The sequence below is a fragment of the Alligator mississippiensis genome, chromosome 10 (assembly GCF_030867095.1).
Source record: "Alligator mississippiensis isolate rAllMis1 chromosome 10, rAllMis1, whole genome shotgun sequence".
Taxonomy (NCBI): Eukaryota; Metazoa; Chordata; order Crocodylia; family Alligatoridae; genus Alligator; species Alligator mississippiensis.
In genome coordinates, this window is record NC_081833.1 from 71,499,514 (window position 1) to 71,519,635 (window position 20,122).

At 41.6% G+C, this 20,122-nt stretch overlaps 1 protein-coding gene across 2 annotated transcripts in view; it reads left to right on the plus strand.

Annotated features, from left to right (window-relative positions):
• The window catches only part of CDH13 (cadherin 13), a 788,124-nt gene that overhangs the window by 609,166 nt on the left and 158,836 nt on the right, over positions 1-20,122 (plus strand). For both annotated transcript variants that reach the window (XM_019488228.2, XM_006268561.4), the window contains exon 8: positions 12,409-12,549. In XM_019488228.2, coding sequence (XP_019343773.1) covers positions 12,409-12,549 — 141 coding nt within the window. The remainder of the gene's footprint in view (positions 1-12,408; positions 12,550-20,122) is intronic.

Consider the following 20,122-nt stretch of genomic DNA (forward strand, 5'->3'; position numbering starts at 1 on the left):
TCAGTCCCAGGCTCAGTCCACCTGTGCTGCTACCCTTAACAGCTTGCCCTCTCAAGCCTAAAAGTAACAGGGTTCCCTGCTGCACGTCTCTCAGTATCCCTTGTTGCTGCTCATATTGCTTAAATAATCAAATATGAACTTGGCAGAGTAAAAGTGACTCCATAGCTTGGTGTTCAGAGTATTCACCTGGGAACGGTAGAAGAATAGGGAATCCAGACCTGAACTGGGTCACCTTCATCCCAGGTGAGTGCCTTACACCCCAGGCTGTTAGCTTTCCTAGTCACTCTCTCTGGTTTTCCATGAAAAAATCTTGGAAAGCTTCTGCGTTTTGTCCCAATGTAGATCATAACCTGCTCCCCTCCACCCTAAATCTTAGTCTCCAGGGCATTAAAGGTTTCCTGTCCCCCAGTTCTAGCTGTAATTTGGTTAGGTGTGTATGTTACTAATTTGTGTAAGTAACGCATGAGTCAAGTTCATAAGCAGACCGGGTTCTTTGGGTAAATCCAATTATCTCAAATAGTTGGAAAAATTCTTCTCTGCAAGTTTTCAGATACAAACACCCTTCTTCAGGCAGAGGAAGCATCTGCAGTTGTTGCGCGCTCTTCCTGGATGGGAACTATGTCCTTAGACCGACACGGCTACAGCCAACACCCCTGAGTCAAGTTCAGATTTTACTTTTAATCTCAAGGCTCTGAATTCAGCAGTGTTTCAGTGACGTGCATGCACTGCCAGAAAGCAGAAGTAAGACTCCTTGCTTTTGCCCCCAGGTGCCATGTTAAAGGACCGGAGCACAACAATGGAGTGCTAAAATTCAGACATAAGCAGAGATGGATTCTCCTGGTGCAGACACTATGGAAAATAGTACAAAGTTCACTTCCTCAGGCAAACCCTGATGTTGCTTTTGCAGGGAGGGGGTGGGCAGGAAGGAGGAATACTGCCAAACAGAGGTGGGGATAGAAGGAATGTGTTAGGGAAGGGTCAAAGTCTGATGCTCTGAGCAATGCTGTGGAAATCGGTTACCTTAGAAGGCTGCTTTAATCATGTTTGGGCCTTACCATTGTCACAGGGAAACCCAGAAGAAGGAAGGTGGCTTCAAGCTGCCTCAGCTCCCTCCCCACTTCCCTGTGAGTTGTATGCCCTACAGAAACCAATTTGACACTCAGCTAATGGACACTGAACACACTGCCCACTTACCAGTCAAATGCACAATCTATGGTGTTCTTTAAATGAACAAGTAAGCAGAGGCATCCTTTTTTTTTTTTTAATGAGTGTTCACCCAAGGAAAGCCTGATTGTCCAGAAAAAATGGCAAGCGTTCATTGTTCGCTTGCTTTTGAGCTGAAATGCATGTTTGTAGCAATGGTGTGCCTGCTTCCTGAGCATGCTACAAGCACTAGTGCAGATGTTCTTGAACTCGGGTCACCCTCCTTGGGTAGGCAGAGTAATAGAGAGAGAGTCCGGTTAAATGACATACAAGCACAAGGGGACTCTGTTGCATATGTCAGAAGCTCGGTGATAGGTGATGTATCACTCTGAATGCTTGATCGAGATTTAGTCCAGGTGAAAAAACAGCCCAATATAGTTATTGTTTGTGGCTGATGGAAGGTTTTTGTGAAACCATTTTGAAGGTGACATGGTTTAAGATTTTTGCACTAATAGTAGAGTGACCATGTGGATTGGCTATATAATGAGGGATACTCTCACAGCACAGTGAAGCCTTCTGTGCTATTTTTATTTTGAAACTAAAATGAAGTGTTAGGCTGTTTAAAAAGAAAATGCAGCGATCAGTACATGGGAATATTTAGCAGAAGCCCAGCTTGGGTGTGGCTTATTGGCATGGGAATGAATTGATTTTGTCCAGGACGTTGAGGTGGTCATCATGGACAGCTATCAGACTTATGATGGTACTTAACACTTGTCTGTTCTCCCATTTGCTAGATCAGGAATCAGTGTTTCCCTGTAAGTTTCTAATATTTTGTCAGCAGACAGTTCCTTTTGCTGTGATACAGTTGAATATTTTAATACCCTGGGCTGCCTTATTCAAAAGTGTTAGGCTTGCAGTTGTTCTGTTCAGGCCTATTTTATGCATAATGATCTAGGCAAACTTCAAAAGAACACATGTAAATGCATCTAATTAACTATTTGCATGCACAATGTTTGTATCTGCATATAAAATACAGTACTTGTACATACATATCAGGCATGCACTCTACCTACACTTTTATAATTCAAATTCTGAGCCCTTATGCCGTGTATTTTTAAACAGCTAGATTGTAAATAAATGTCAGATTTCTCTGGAGAGAAAACTGTTTGTCACAGGATCCTGCAGATGTACAAGTCCATTGTTCTTCTTTAAGTATCTGCGGAGTATGCATGATACAATGTGCTAACACTTTTCCTCTGGGTATCACTATATGCCTCTGTAACTTAATTGCAAGTCAGTCCAGGGATAAGCTGGTCAGGCTGTGTGTTCTCGCTGGCCACCTGCTGGCAGAGGTGCAGCATGCAGCTGGGAAGGACAACACATGTAAATAGCTGTGCCGCTTCTGTTTTGACATGGGTCAAAATCGAGGACAATCGGGACCGCCTCAGATGTCTGTGTGCAACCCTAGAGATTTCTTCTCAATGAGGAACAGAAGCGGCACAGCTTCTACTTTTTGTCTTTGAAGTACTTGGAAAGTTGAACAGGTCCTGATTTCTCTCGCTTTTTCTTCTTTTCTTTCTTTTTCTTCAGCTTATTCTCTTTTTTCCTTCTCTTTTTGTTGTGTTTTTCCTTTTTCCTTTTCTTTGATTTGGACTCAGGCCGTTTGGAGTCACGATATTTTTCCTTCTAAAGCCACTTCAGTTTTGTTCTTCGTCTAAGTTAGACCTATGACCTATTTCTCTCCTGTGAGTAGTTAACAGATATTGATTTTGGTCATAACAGAAATACCTTATTTCTTTGATTAAACTCTAGACCTGTCTTTTAAGAGGTTAAAAAAATGGAAATTGGTGAGCTAAACAGCATTTATATTACAGCACTGTTTGGGTTTTTTGTATTTGTCAAACTATCATTCAAGCTCTTGATATACAGTCTGCCTCTCTATCCCTCTTTTACACAGCCATATCATTACTTAAAATTAATGCTAATGCTACTATTATTTAATATTACTGTTATTATCATTTTAAAAGCCTTCTATGCTAATAGTCATTTTGCTTCATTTTTTTTTTATTCTACATTTGTCAAAATTCTGGCAGCAGACCCTGGAACAATAGACTGAATGTTGATATTGTTAGTCAACAAGAAGAATGATTATGTTTTAATGGGACAGATTCAATACTCACTACTTGCAGTTGTCCTCTTAAATGAATATGAGCCTTGATTTAGCACAAACTGAAATTATTCAAATGCAAAGAGCTTTTCTTATTGGTGAGCATTATGTTATAATGGCGTAAGTAGCAACCAAGACATGGAAGCACACAATGAATAAGTATATAAATACACAGCTTATAAATAGAGTTATGAATAATCATTGATGGTGTTATCTCAGAGAATGCAGCTACATTTTTGCAAAATCATTCAGATCTTGCCAGGGACACAAAAGCAAAATGTCACTAGGCAAGGAATTAATGTGACTTGAAAGGATGCTTAAAATATACTTAAGAGTTTTTAGTGTTCAGTTGGAGTCGGATGGAAATGTTATGTCCTCCTTCAAGTTACTGTTTAAGCACCTTGCATGCCCTGTGTAAGTTTGGGAAGTGCTGTCATCCCCATTTTACAGATGGGGTCTTGAGGCATAAACAGAGTCATTGATTTGCCTAAGGTTTCGCCCTTCAGAGTTGTAGTTCTCACTGAGTTCATTGAAATCACTATCAAACCATTTATTTGCTGGGATGTTTTTAACTATTATTTTAGTCCTGTTATTAAAGGATAACTTACGGAGCTACAGGAGCATCACTGGTCTCCATTCTGGCTCAGGCTCCTCCAATGAAGTTAACTAGATTCTGTGGCTAAATTCTTCCCTCCGTTCCACGTTTTGTGACCTTTCCGCTCTGTCATAACTAGTGAGAAAAAATCGTGACTGAGGGTAGAATTTCCCTTCAGAAGCTGGTAACCATTCAAAAGCCCAGTCTGACTTTCAGTTTTGGGGCTGATTTTACCGGGCAGTAAGAAGAAGAAAGCACAGCAGCAACGAAGGCAGACATTTTTATTTGTAAACTAAGGGAATTGATGTGGAAATCACTGGCACACTTTTAACATGGAGCCCCCAGTACCATTTTTACAGTTACTTAAAGAACCAGCAATCTGCTAATCAAAGCCAAGAAGCCATGACATTAGTGACATAACACATTAATTTCCCTGTGTCGAAGAACGGGCGGTTGGTCTAGCACGTGAACATGAAGGACTAACAACACGGGATTCTGAACGGTATTCCTCTTTTCCACCTCTGGAGTTATGCCACTGCACTGCTATTCTTCTGATCTGGCTTTCCATCTCTAAGGAAGAGTGTCAAGGGCACTGTTAGGAGTTATGTGTCTTTGAAGGACATCAAAGTTGGTGTCTAACTATCCTCTGTGCCTTTGGAAAGAAATCTCTGATAACGACTAGCAGAGAAATTGCCAAACATGCTGAGTTGGATGGCAGGTTGATGAGGTAGACAAATATTCAAGGGCATATGACAAGATCACTTAACCACCTTTTCAGTTCCTCTCCTCCTCCTCATTTCCAGTGGAGGAAAGCCTCTATTATGAGTGTTTTCAAGAAACTGTTATGACCTGAGACTCTTCTAGATTAGGAACAGAAATTAAAGATGAGCCCCCAAATCCTGGATTCAGCTTGTCCTGACCTCTGAAGAAATAGTTGTCTTGATCCAGCCTCTAATATAGTTCAAACCCAACTCCGTAACAAAAGTATTTCCCAAGTACTGACCAGGATTTCTATCCAGAAATATGTTGTCATAGTTTTCTGAAAACTGTTCCAAGAATGATTAGATTGAAACGAACAGAAAACATCGTTGCAGGAAATTGGCATTCTACATGTGTGCGGTGGCTCGGTTACTGTAATAACGAGCAGGATTTCAGTTTTCAAGCGAGTGGGTGGGCACTTGTAATATTCCTATGATCCATATGCCAACTTCACTGGTTTTCCCTTTTTGGCCAGCACCATCTTTTGTTCAGCTGTCAGTGACAAAAAGGGGATTTCGGTACAGCCTGTTTATAAAGAGTTTTTATATTCGTATCTTATGTGTGAATTCTTAATGCTTTATCTGAATTTTCAAGATGTTCAGAACAAGTTCTCTGGCCAATATTTTCAAACTTCCATCTCCATTTAAGCACGTAAGTGTTCTCGTCTTTGACTCATGCTGAGCACTCGCAACTCGCTTCCAAGTCATTGGGACCTGCAAATCCTTTGGCTCTTTGAAATAATTTCTTTTTTTATTGGAGAGCCTAAATCTGGATGAAGGTGCCCAACTTCAGGCAACTGCTAAAACTTTTGAACTCAGTTCTCTGTGATAGAGCATAGAGTTCTCATTGTGGACCAGGCACAAACAGCAACACTTACGTTTTTTGTCCATAATTTTCTCCACAACCTTCCTTTACTGCATCCGAGTCTTGTTCTCAAATCTTAAGCAAAGGGTGCATCTTTGAAGAGGCAGGATCTCCATTCGCTTAATAGTTTGGCATGAGTTTATTCTGTAGTTTAGGATGGAATTTAAAATCAGTATTTGACAAAATCTGCCTCTTTTACTGTTTATTAACTTGTGATAGAACCAGATCTGCCAACTGTACTCATCGAAGGGGATACAAATCCATGAGGTTTCATATAAAGACCACTATAGTCTACTCTTGCATTGACTGGGAAATAGGCCCTTATGGCGGGATTCGATACGATACTTCAGAACGTCCCTAGTTCAGGCAAGTAGTCTTATGCACTTCAGTCTTGCTGAATACGCAGCCTTCAAGCTGCAAAGGTGCTGGGCACCCTCCTCACCCATTGAGCTGAATGACTCCAATAGGTGCTTTGCACTCTAAAGGGGTTAGTTAGCACCTGGCAACATTTAGGCCCATGTTCTTGTTTCTGATGGGAAATGTAAATGATTTTGCTTGCATCTCTTAACTGCTGTTAGTTTTCTTCCTTGAACTGTGAAGAATAAAACTCGGCACAGAGCTGTTGCATCTGATTTCATTGTTTGCTCGCTAAAAGTTATCATTTAGTTTATTTTAACCATATAGATCGGTGCCGAACCATTTATTTTCTTTCTGTTGCTATCACATCTTGCTGGCTTTGTCAACCATTTAAAAGTCTGAAAGCCTCTCCGGCCTCTCCTTGCTACCAGAGCTGAATGGGTAATATGGAGCCAGCAGGGGCCTGAAGTCTGCGGTGAATATTAACATTGGTGAGAATGGCATTAGATGGACCTTTGAGTGAAAACACGCCAGCTGTGGTTCACCTTTCTTTGCAGACCAAGCACTTTGCCAATCAGCCCTGCAGTGGTGAAATGAGGAAAGGGCAAATTTATGGGGAAATGAATGGGTTTCCTGCTGTAATAATACAGAGTCTCTCAACGCTGCTATGTTGCACATAGCCACAGTTGATAAATAAAACAGCATACCTACAGTGACTTAATGTTCATTGATTAAAATCATTATCCCTGTTTACTTCATTCAGTCATTGCATATTTATACATTTAGCTTAGCACTGTCTGATGATTTTGATTTTATTTTTGGCAAAATGATGCGGTTCCCTCAGCAGTGTGACGAGGATGCAGCGAATGGGCACCGAGTTGGAGGTGGGCGGAAAAAATTGGCTGCTGCTGGCACTGTGCAATTGCAATCACAGTGGCAACCAAAAGTCACCGCTGTCAACGTGCCCTCGGTGCCAGGCTGCATCCCTGTGCTTCTAGGTTCGGGGGCTAAGCCAGTCGCCTGGGAGCCAGCAGATCTGGACTCTGTTCTTGGCTTTGCCATTGCCTCCTAGTATGACCTTGGCCATTTGACATCACTTTCTATGGCTCTTTTTCCTTTTCCATTCTTTGCCTGCTTCAGGTTTGAGTTATAACACTCCCACCTCTAAGAGTTATCTTAATAGTTGTACAGCACCCAATGCAGCAGGGCCCAAATCCCCATTGGAGCTTCAAGGCACTATTCCAGCACAAAAATTAATGCACATTAACACCCCGTTTCTTTTCAGCATAGAGGCAGTGTGGGAGATTCATCAGAAGGCCATGCTTTTGTGAGGCACTCCACTTCAATAGGGCCGTTCCAGCTATTTGATCCCCAAGCTAGAGCTTTACTAAAATTTTAATAAATATACTTTCTGTTGCACATATTTTTATTTAGATAGGAGAGAGTATCTGTAACAGCACAGAGTGATAGGAGCTCTATCTATGCTATCATGTGACAAGTCTTATCCTTTTTTCTATTCCTCCCTGCTATGCTTATAAGCGTGGTACACACTTCACACAGGGCGGGGGGGAGGCTGTTAATTAGTTCTGTCTAAACTTTCTTAGAGGCGTGCGAGATGCTGGTATAGCTTTGATGGTTTTTCTTCTAAATGCATCATACCCAAATAATTATGTTTCCCCCCGGGTATATATTTCAAACAGATTTCAGTAGACGCAGTGCTTACCCATTTTACTGTTGTACGTTTAGTTTTGTTCAGACCCTCATCTTCTTTATATGAACCTACCCTGCTTCGGGAGCTCTAGCACACTCAAGTGACAGCTGATTTGTCGCGTGTCTGTGTGTCCCTCCACGTCATTTATAACTTATTTATTTAGAAACTAGTGCTGGATTGGCACCAGTACCCCAGATCTGAACATTACACAGGGTTTGGAAAGTTTGGATCTGAATTCACGTTTTTCTTTTTACCTAGTCCTAAATATAAACATGTAATTAAGGATTTCCATTCTAGCGCCAAGTATTTCAGTGCTAGCAATGTATTATTATAAACAGCAATCATAAACCAAGTTTTTAAAGGGGTTCATAAAACTATTTCAAAATCATCTGTTATTGCCATGCCACCTAACGTGCAGTTTCTGACAAGAGCCAGCCACAAAAAAAAGACTAATATGCTTCAGATGTGTGTGTTTCCTGGGTTCAAGGCAGATATTTCATGATTTTCTTCAGCTAACAAGTCCCCCTTTTACTGACTTGGAGATTTAGATAAGCAACTTGACTTTTCATGGCTCATCAGAATGCAATCACTGAACTGGCTGAGTTTCAGCCGTATGAACCTGTTGAAAGTCAAATGTCACTTAGTCAACCCTGTGTATACGGTATGTCCTTGTAAATCACTTTGGAAGCACTGGTTGACTTTAGGTTGATTCATATGGTTTAAGACTGATTCATTTATTGCAGTCATCCAGTGCAGTCAGTTCCTTTTTGACCTTTTACTCTTATTTAAATGCAATTAGCTTTAATCTTTAATCTTATACTTGTAAACAAAAACTTTGGAGAGATTTTCCTAGCTTAAGCAGGTCCTATTCCGCAGATCCTTAGTTTGAGAGTAGAATGTTATTTGATATTTAATATAACATTCAAGCACAAATCGGAGGGAGTGAGGGATTACTAATGCATATAAAAAGCATAGGAAATAAGAATAAATGTTCCTACTAGAAAAGCATTAGGTGATATTTTCCAGTTATGAAATTTATGATGGATGTCTTGTCTTATAGATGGTACAATCACACAATAATAGATGATAATTCGGTCCACCCTACAAATATTCAGGACTCTCTTTACTGAATATTTGGTTCATAGTCAAATCACTCTTAGGACAAAATACGTAGGACATTTTCCCATCTAATCTTGAGGCTGAATTGTTCTATGAGCAATTTCAGATCAGTGCTTTAGTTCATTCTCCCTCAATCACCATGGAAAATTGAACAAGTCTTCCTTCGCAATTATGCCAATACCATGTAAATGCATATAGACAATTTAAAATATCAGGAGAGTGTTACTATGGCAGATCCTGGATTGCAGAGCTCCCCTTGCCTTTCTCAAGCCAGCAATGCTGGCCAGATCCCCCGCATAGATTTCTCCTTCAGTGACGTTGTGTCGGTCAATCTTTGCAAGGCATTTACAACTTGAAACTTATATATATTCTAGCAATTGTGATAAATTTCCATTTCCTTAAAAATGTTGAGAGGGAATTTATTGGGAGGGGGAAAGGAGGCTCTTCAATATGCTTTATACAATAAAGACTGTGTTAACCAGCATTTTACTAAGCGGGATACTCTATTAACTGCAATTTCCAATATCCCCCCAATACAAATCCTCACTTTAGCAACCAGAATCTTTCCCGAGTCTATCTGGCAGGTGCATCAAGTATTTGCACTACAAGTATGGCACTGTCTTCTGTGTAACTCTCAGGTAACCCGACTTTTTAGATAACCGGCACCCCGCTTACGCCACTCATGCCGGATAGCAAAGCTTTTACTGTACTTTAACTCATACAGGCACAGTTAACTACTAATAAATCATAGAAAATTAGAGTTGGAAGGGACCTCTGGAGGTCATCTGGTCCAACCCCCTGCTCAAAGCAGGTCCATCTCCAACTACATCATCCCAGCCAAGGCTTTGTCCAGCCAGGTGTTCAAAACCTCCAAGGATGGAGACTCCACCACCTCTCTGGGTAACCTGTTCCAGTGCTTTACTACCCTCCTTGTGAGAAGGGTTTTCCTAATATCCAACCTCAACTTCCCTTGCTGCAATTTGAGACCCTTGCTCTGTCATCTGCCCCCACTGAGAACAGTCTACCTCCCTCCTCTTCAGGTAGATGAAGGCTTCTGTTAAATCCCCCCCTCAGTCTTCCTCGCTAGTGAGTGAATAGGTTGATTTATGCTACTAAAGTAATCCTAGGATTACAAGCAAGAGGTGTGAGCAATGCTGTAAAGCATCCCAAATGCAGTCTCTTAGTGTAAAGAGCGAATCTGCTGGGAATACATTTCTCTTAGCAGGCTAGGTTCGGAGTTGCTTTTACTAGCACAGAAAATATTTGGTGACAGGAAAAGATGTATAAAGTGCTGTATAGCAGAAAAGTGTGAAGGATTCATAATGATATGAAATGCTACTCAAAATTCAATGGGTTTTTTTTTCCTCCCCCATTCTATTGCGAGGTTGAACATCGGGCTCCTGTCACAGGAATTTCTGCTGCAGTATGCACAATTTCCCAGTATAAATGGGCTTGTTTTCAATGCAAAGTAAGCCATTTTTAAACCCCAAAATGGCCAATCTCTGCGCATAAATGGGCCTATTTGTAGAGGGAAGAGGGGTAGTAAAGACGGCTTATAACCATGCAGCAATACAGTTTTACAAGTCTTCTGTTCAATAACAGCACCCCCCTCCCACAAGATAATGAAGAAAGCTAAGTTTGGCAGGGAGATTACACTACAGCCTACAATAAATGGAGAACACATTTTAAAATGATTTTCTGTAAGGCTGTAAATTTTGCCCGGCATTGTCCTTCAAAGCTTTGTTAGATCATAGACACTGCAGTGACCTGGCTATGCACAAAGCTATATACAGGGATAGAAATAGCTCCCTTTGCGGGTGAATTCCATGTCAAACATTGAAAATAATGTTTGAATTCCTAGATGGAGTTGTGGGGATGGAGAGGCTTTCTTCAGGACTGGCAAGATTTTAAGGCTCAAAGCTGTAATTTTTCTATAATACTATGGTTTTAGTGTCGAGCATCCTTTCAGTTTGGACTGCCTAAATTGTTGAGGTGATTGCAGGCAATGACATTGTTTGGTGTTGTATGCGCTGATCCGTGGATGTCCGTGGAGCCTCTTGCTGGTGCTGCACCATGTTTTCAGAGCCGTGCATGGGAGGGTGTTTGTACAAGAGGTGTCCTGTCCTAAAATAGAAAGCTGAAGTACACATTTGGAGAACCCGGGCAATCAGCCGTTATCTATAAAGTAGCCAAAGTTCAGACTGGGCACCCTGCGAACATGCAGCAAGTAGAACAAAGCCTTTTTACTACCAAATGGCAAACTGTTCACCGGCAGGGCATGAATTTCATCTCTGCCTCCAAAGCTGTACTGGACCAGAAAAACTGAAACCTGAAATGCTTCTTCCGGGTACCAGGACACTTGACATCAATGCCATAAAAGTTTGGACACATGGCACATGCGGTGTGAACCCAGCACTTAATGCCATGTGCAGACTTCTTCGTTCCCAAAAACATGGATGGGCCACAGAGGCCAGTCCAAGGCTAGAGGATCCCCTACAGAGGTGTTCCCAGTGTACAGCTTTTTTTCCCCAAATCCCAGACATTTGGGCTCTGCACTGCATTGTAGTTTTGTCCCTTGTGCAGAGATAACACTTTTTTGGGTTGTTAAAACTGTTCAGGTCTGTATTTGAGCAGCAGCTAATAGGCCTGTCTGGTACTCCCACAGCATAACTGTGAACCTGTCCCATCTGTCCTCTTCATCCCCAGTGCATCACAAGCTGGTCCTACATGAGTCAATAATACAAATGGTGAACATCTTCCTTTCTATTAGGGTCCCAGCCCTGCTTCCCATGAAATCCATGTTGAATTCACTGTGAGTTCAATGAGAGCAGATTCAAGCACCCAGGATGATTTCCTGTGATGGTATATAACGGTCTGATCCTATGATCCAGCAGGACACCATGCTTGCTTCTGTGCCCACCCAACAGAAGTGCAGTGAATTAAGAACACTATAGCTACCCCACCGTAACACTAGTGGCTACATGTTGGCTTTTAAATCATGGACAAAACTGGAAGGTGGGAGAGGTTGATAGTGGTTTCTGTTGCAGCTGATGCCTGGCACTGTCTAGGTTGTTGGATGGGGTGCCATCAGATACAGAGATAATGATCACACCATATAAACTGGATCGACAGATGCAATGTGCTAACATTGCCATATCTCATCCTTTTGTGGAGTAAATATGCCAGACATAATGTCGTTAAAATATTGCTTTCCTATTTCTTTTAGCGATGCAAACTTGGATTATCATGTTAAATATGATGTACAGAGTGCATAGGCTTTGTACAATAAATATGGTTTATATTCAGCATGTGGCACTAGGATCTAACTACTAAACTGTCATAACATTGATGAATCGTGGCTAAATACTGGTGTATTGAAGTGAAATGTTATCCTGAAAAGGAGGGGGGTGTGAATTTCTGTCCTATTTTACCATATGTCTGAAGAGTTGGATAGGCTAGACACTGTTGACAAACATACACCCATTATATCCAACTTCACATGATGATTTAGCTAAGGTTTGTCCTCACACTCGCTGGAGCACATAATGAAGCCATATGTCTGCATTAGTAAGAGACCGGCTCAAATCAATTATTTTTAGTTGTATTTGATCAGACTAAACTACATTGTTTGATTGTTTTCTCTTAATGTAAAGTAGAGGAAATTTGATGTTTTTTAAAATCTATTTTTTTCAGACTATGGACAGTACAAAGTATGAGCTGATTATAGAAGCTAAGGACATGGCTGGTCTTGATGTGGGATTAACCGGCACAGCGACTGCTACCATTCTTATTGATGACAAAAATGATTACGCCCCCGAATTCACCAAGAAAGAGGTAAGGATTAACCATCTCTGTCTTATTAACCTTTGCCATTAGTAAATCAGTTTGTTTCTCCATGTATAATTTTACATTAGGGGAGAGCAGAACAAGTAAAGGTAGTGCTAGTATACCCAAGATTATTCAGTGGCCATGCTAATTTGAAAAGCAATTAAAAGTAAAATATTGTTTTCTCATCTTGAACACCTGATTGTGTAAGACCAGTTGGTTCTGGCTTTCAGGGGCTCTTATGAAGCCAACACACAGCGAGCAGACCCGAGCCCATCCTAGTGTCTGAATAGCATTTTGGCTCTATGGACCGAGCCCCAGTCTCCTCCAAACCCAACACTTTCTACCTCATTTAATTTGGGGCCCCATAATCTATTGCCTTTTAGTTCAGGGTGACCTACTTTCCCCAAAATTATACATATCCGAATTTCTTCCTCCCTTACATAAATACACTTACATGCATCATTTAAAATAGTTTCCAAAAGCAGAAAGTAACCAAGCTGTAGCCCAGTCTCTTCAGATGTAGGCTAGGGGAGTGATCATTTGTGAATTCGGTGTGCCAGAGCTAGCTTTTCCCTTCCTCCCCCGGGGGGAGAGGAGTCCCCTCCCTTTAAGCCTCCTAGCTCCGAGGTTTAAAATATTATGAAACTTAGACAAAATCAGCCTGTTTTGTCAAGAAGTCCATTTCAGCACTTTCCTTTTGTGACAGCTAGTTTTGACAGTTTTATAATGAAAGCTGAAGTCCTTTAGGCTTTAGATTTCACCTGTGTAATGGGGGAATTTTCTCTCTTTCAAGAGGAGTCCTGTTGACCGGTGCTGGGAGCCTGGGAAAAAACATAGGTGGTCGCTACCTGTGCAAGAAGGGAATTAAAATTTTTCAGCCCCGATGACCAAGTTCTCTGGCTTCAGGCAAGCCACCCTTATCTTGCAACCCCCAAGAGTACAGATAATTTTTAAGGGCTCTGCCAGTTGGACACCACCCCAAAACACTTGGTTTGCATTTGGGCTACAAACATTTCTCCAAGCTCTGCAGCTCCTGCAATTACTTCAAAATGATAGGAAGCCAGCATTGTCGATGCTGAATTTAATGCTGTTTTGAAAAAGGGCAACTCCACAAACCTCCTATTACGAACATCTTGTTTTCTTCTTTGTGCTGCTGTTTTTCCCTTTCTGGTTTAATTTTAGACATTTGACGGTGATGCATTTGGAAAAGAGTGATTGTATTTCAGTGTAATAATTATTCCCTCAGCAACTGCAGATCAAGGTCTCCAACTGAAAAAGGAGGCTTCAAAACAGCTTTTTTTTTGTAGTTAAAATAAAGTTCTATTACTAAACATTGCCGGCAATGCCAGGCACTTTTAAGAAGAATATTTCTGCCAAAGCTTCACCGAACAATGCCACAGACCGTCTAGGGCGTGATCCAATGCACATGAAGTTAATGGAAACCTTTCTACAAATTTAAGTGAGCTATTGATCAGGCTGTTAATCTTGTTAGAATAATTTTTTTGGATCAGGCCCTTAATCGTATAAGAGCTATTTCATTTGGACTTTTAATTAAGATCTATATAAAATCTTACGTAGTTGTAGGTTCTTTTAAGTGAATAATTACTAATCAGTAGGAGGACTCACCATATTAGGAACATGACGTCATTCACATTGAGGTTTTATATGTATGTGTTATGTGTGTTTGTGTATAGATAGATAGATGTTTTATGTATAAATTGTGGTTTTATATACTCAAATTGGGGGGGTGTATAGGTATATATACATATATGAAATATAAATATATCTATTTTATATATATAATATATATCAAATATGTATGTGTATGTGTATAGATAGATTGAGGTTTTATATAGTCAAATTGAGAGTCAAATTGAGGTGTGTATGTGTGTGTGTGTATATATATATATATAATATATATATAAAAATATTTATAAAAATTAATATATATATTATAAAAATACATATATTATATATAATATATGTATCAAGTGTGTGTGTGTGTGTGTGTGTGTGTGTGTGTATATAAAATTAGCCTGAAAATCTGCGTATGGGCACCCAGTATTAATAGTTTGTTTTTAAGAAGTTGTAATATCACAGTCCATTAAAGCAAGACAACCTCCAAGTAGTTCACACCTTTGAAAATCAGACACCTTAATGCAAGTTAAACACCCAGGCTGGAAAAGTTAGATTAAATAATTGTTACTACTTATCTCAAATACTGATAGGTCCTTTTTAACTCAAGTGTCCTTATTTTTAGGCTATATACCTTATTCTTGAGCACTCAAAACCAATTTAAAATGGTAATGCTTTGTAATCAGACATTTCCTCCTTGGTCAAGCTATTTACTGAAACAAAGCCCAAGCATGAGAATTGCAACCTAATGTCTTCAGGATTTCAATTAAATAAGAATTGCCGTTAGATTGGATGGCTTAGAAACATATTAGTTAATTCCTAAGTCTGATCTGGCCAACAGTGGGGTGCAAGTGGGAGCACTGTGATGAGGAAGGGTTAATGAATTCTTGGCATTGTGCCTGTTTTGTGGTAAATTGTATTTTTGCGGGCCCTGCGTATGGGGAGAAATTGTATTTTGAAAGCAAGCTAGAGGTTTTTTTTCCTGCTCAGGGTCTGGAGGGTGTATTATCTTCTCTACCTTTGTTCCCACCTGAGCCTGACTGGGGCGGGGCCCTGATAGCCAGAGACCAGTGTGAACTAACAAACCAGGAAAATAAGGATGACAGGATGTGGATGCTTAAGTAAGGTTCTTAATGTCAGCTGCATGTGCATGGAGAGTCACTTGATGGGCTCCCTGGGGAGATCAGTTTGGAGAGGAGTCTCTAACGGTTTGCTCAGGGATCGGTCCTGGGAGCCCACCTGTTTAACGTTCTCATTAATGACCATGGTGCAGGAGCTAGGTTTGCGTCTATGAACATTTCAGATCGTAGGAATGACGGGAAAAAGCTGGCAGGTATGATCAATACAGAGGAAGAAGCAACTCTTGTATAGGAAGAGTGTAAATGGAGTTGAGGAGCTCAGCTGTGGAAATAGGAGGAGGTTTAAGTGTATGAAGTAACTCTCTTAAGGACTAATAACAAGAGCTCTTGTTTATAAGGCAACAGAAGAGGAGAGGGACCTGGGAGAACTGGTTTGTCATTGACCTGCCGGGGTTTCTGGGGTTTTTATTTTCCTCTCAAGCATTTAACATAGCTCAAAGCTAAAGGAGGGAACTTTGACTAGACTGCACTGGTACTCTTGTTGGCTTTTGGGTGTCTGGCATTAGGGTTTTTTTTCCCAGCTCAGATGGGTAAGGACGGTAGGGTTTGGTTTTTTGCTTTCCTCTGTAGCATGAAGGATGATTCTCTCCTGAGGATCATCTCAGCATATGTTAACCTGGGAATTTCTGTGTGGCACTCGTGGCAGGGCATTAGCAGTGCTCTTGTCTCCTCTACTTCTATAGCCTGTAGCAAGGTACTTGGCATTTTGTTTCCACAAAGTGCTTTTGTGGCTGTAGTAAAGGTGAGGGGTTGGCATGGATGAGTGCTAGGACCTTTGCTATGTGGTGGCCTGCAAATGCAGGGGTTGGGACTTGGTACCTGAAGAGTCCTGTGTTTCTAGGCCAGAGCCTTTCCTTTCCAGACAGGGTTTGGTAAAAACTATAGAAACTTTTCCCCTACTGGAGTCTTGTTTGGTGGCCTTTGTGGTGTGTCCTCAGTTTCTAAATGGAGAAGTCAACCTCATGTCAATTCATGGCATAGTTGGAACTAATAAGCAGTCATAGCAAAGGGACTTCAACAGCCTGAAAGGGCCTCTGGCTCAGGACACCACATTGTCAGGGTGTGTCCTGAGGATTTGTTTCCTTGAGACCTCCGTTCCTATCTGAGCCTAATTAGGAGTCGGGGCCCAACATCCAGAGGCCAATGTTAGGGAGCAAATTTGAGACTCCCTGGAAGTTTAAGCACATATTAGGGAGGTGCCTGGAATCTAGGGGCAAATCAGAATGACCACTCCACCAGCGAGGTGGTTTCCCTGCGGGTACCCGGACTGGTCAGTACCCGGCTGCTGTCAGCACCGACTCGTTCTGTGGCTAAAGAGGCGATCCTTAGTCTAGCTGTCAAATCTGACATCCTGGTCAAGAGGGGTGGAAAGGATCATGATGGCTCTGTAATGCTGAAGTAATTGACACTTGCCTTGACTTATTGTTTAAGACATCAAGTAATTGCATTTAAATATTTACTGCATGCCACATTTCTGCAGCGCGATTGATTTGAATTTATGTATAGGCCATTTTATGCAGACTTTCCTAACAGCTGACAACAATTATATTAAAAAAAAAGAAAAGAAAAGGCAGATTCTGTGGGATAGCTTTTGAAGCAGAAAGCTCAAATGCAGAAAATCTGATTATTTGATTTATGAATGCTATCTTCTTTTATTTACTTTGAGCTCGGCTGCTTTTAGTATTGGTTCTTTTAGTATTGATGTGTTTTTTCCCACTATCTTCCTTCTCTTTAAAGATATTTTCTAACAGTCCCTTTTTCTCTTATGAAACAAATACATATTTACTGCCTTGTGCTGTCTTTTGACAAAATAATTTCTACTGAAAATATTTCAACAATAAATAGCTTTTGCTTTTCTTTTTCATGGTGGCATGCAGGTGGTAGCTCTATTTAGCCTTTTTTTTTTTTTTTTTCAAATGTATGTTCTTCAGCAGAGACTACCAAGGGCCAGAATTAATTCGATGTAACCTAATGGAAGCCAGTTGCATTATAGCAGGAATTAGTAGCAGATCCAGGAACAGGGCAAGGCAGTACAGTGAGCAGTGGGTTCTGAACTGCCCCAGATGATTGGGGCAGGGTCTGTCTGGAGCCTCTGCTTTCATATGGCTCTAGAGCGCAAAAAGTGCAAGCGGGTGCTGTTCACTCTTCCTCTCCGTCGTCGTCCCCAATGAGTTCACTAGCAGCAGAAAGGAGGGGATGAGCGGCAATGGAAGCACTCACCTGCTGGGCTCCAGAGCCATGTGAAAGCAGGAGCTCCTAGCAGACCCCACACAGAGTGCTTACATGTGGCACAGCCAAAAGGGGTTGTGACCACCCCACCGCACCCTCTGGATCCACCCCTGCCAAGGATGGCTCTAACCTGGAATATTACTTGCTCAGTACTTGATAAAAGTAGTGACAGTGTTTACCACAATGTCTGGGCTTGCATTAAGGAATCCAAGTGCCATTTTGTATATTGTTTTTTCAGGTGTTTTCCATTTTTGTGGGCTTGCTGCTTCACAGGATGTCTAACAACTTTTACAGATTTCACCCAAGTTGAAAAACTGGAGTGCTGTGTCCAGTTTTGGGCCCCCCACTACAGAAAGGATGTGGGCAAATGGGAAAGAGTCCAGTGGAGGGCAACAAAAATGGTGAGAGGTAGGAGGCACAAGACTTCTGAGGAGAGGCTGAGGGAACTGGTCTTATTTAGTCTGGAGAAGAAAAGACTGAGGTGGGATTTAATAGCAGACTTCAAGTACTAGGGTTCAATCTTAGGACAGATTTTGTTCAATGTCTTCATTAACGACCTGGAAGATGGCATTGAGTGCACCCTCAGCAAGTGTACAGATAACACCAAGATGGAGGGAGTAGTAGATATGCTGGAGGGTAGGGCTAGGATTCAGAGCGACCTTGGCAAATTGAAGAATGGGGCCAAAAGAAATATCCTGAGGTTAAATGAGGACAAGTGCAAAGTCCTGCACGTAGGATGTAACTGTCCCATGCATGAGTACAGGCTGGGGGCTGACTGGCTGGGCAGCAGCTTTGCAGAAAAGGACCTGGGTGTTACAGTGGGCAATAAGATGGATATGAGCCAGCAGTGTGCCCTTGTTGCAGGGAAGGCTAATGGCATACTAGGCTACATTAGTAGAAGTGTTGCCAGCAGGTCAAAGGAAGTGATTAGTCCCCTCTCTTCAGCACTGGTGAGGCCACATCGGGAGTACTGTGTTCAGTTTTGGGCCCCCCCACTAAAGAAAGGATTGGAGAGAGTCCAGTGGAGGGCAACAAAAATGGTGAGGGGGCTGGGGGACATGTGTTGTGAGGAGAGGCTGAGGGGACTGGTCTTAGTCAAGAGAAGAGGAAACTGAGAGGGGATTTAATAGTAGCTTTCAACTACCTGAAGTGGGGGGGTTCAAAAGAGAATGGAGCTAAATTGTTCTCAGTGATGGTAGATGACAGAACAAAGAGCAATGATCTCAAGTTGCAGCAATAGAAGCTTAGGTTAGATATTAGGAAGAAATTTTTCATTGGAAGAGTAGTAAAGCGCTGGAACAGGTTACCCAGCGCGGTGGTGGAATCTCCATCCTTGGAAGTATTTAAGACCTCACTAGACAAAGCTTTGGCTGGGATGATCTAGTTGGGGATGGTCCCACTTTGGTCTGATGACCTGAGCTCCCTTCCAACATAATTTTCTATGATTCTGTAATGTAGTGTACCTATGTTTACAAGATGCATTAGATGGGTTAATGGAGGTTTTTACTTAAATCCTTTGTGCAAGGTGGTGTCAGTTTTGTTTGATTCTGGGTCTGTTCCTTGCAGATGCTTTATGTTTTGATGTCTGGGTCATCTTTACTCCTTCCTTCCCCTGATGAGCTCTGATTTTACAGTGTATGATAAAAATAGATTTGGGACACAAACCTGAAAAGGCGATACTTTTCCATCTTGCTGCCTATCCTGTTGTACACATAATGTTGCGATAGCCATTTCATACTCTTTGGTCCAGGCCACTGATTAGGGTCAGACCCCTTGGCACTTTTGGACATCAAACTCCAAATTAAAAATGTTGTGAATGATTAGTCTGTATCAAAATGTCTATCCTGTTCAATTCAATACATCTCCTATATCCCCCTGAATATCCAGGTATCTGAGCAGTGGGTGGCACACATTTAATAGTTTTATGCGTTAAAATGCAGCTCACAAACTTTACCCTGTTCTTTCCAGAGGTTTAACTTAGTTGACCTTAAATGCCTAAAAAGCATTTTGTTGGTAAAAAGTATTTGGCTTTGACTGGAAAGTTAAATACAATATTTCAGAAGTTCCTCTCTGGCTAATGCCACTGTTGGTAGTATGTGATTAAGGGCTATCAGTGCAACATCTTCTGGATGCTATGGGCATTTATGCCCATGCTCCGGGGGGAGAGGGGGAGGGGGCAAGGGCTCGTTAATTAGAGCAGCTCTGAGATTATCCTCTAATTAAAGTGTCCCAAGTGCCTTGTGTATCAACGTCCCCATGCTGAAAATAGTTAAGCAAGGTAGCAGATATGTACATAACACTCATCACATAGGGATTCATGCAGGCCACCAGGTCATGGGTGGCCTGATCTGAGGCCACTCAGGGATCAAAAGGCTGACCAGGAGAGACAAGCTGGGTTAAGAAGCCAGGAGGTTGGTTTGAGAGTGGGGTCTAGGAACAAGCCGAGTCAGGAGATCAGGCAGAGAGTGAAATCAGAGAAGAAGCCAGGTCAAGAAGCCAGGGGATCAAGTACAGAGCAGAGTCTGAGCACAAGCTGGAGGCATTAGCAGAACAGTCTGGGATCAGACTGAGCCCTG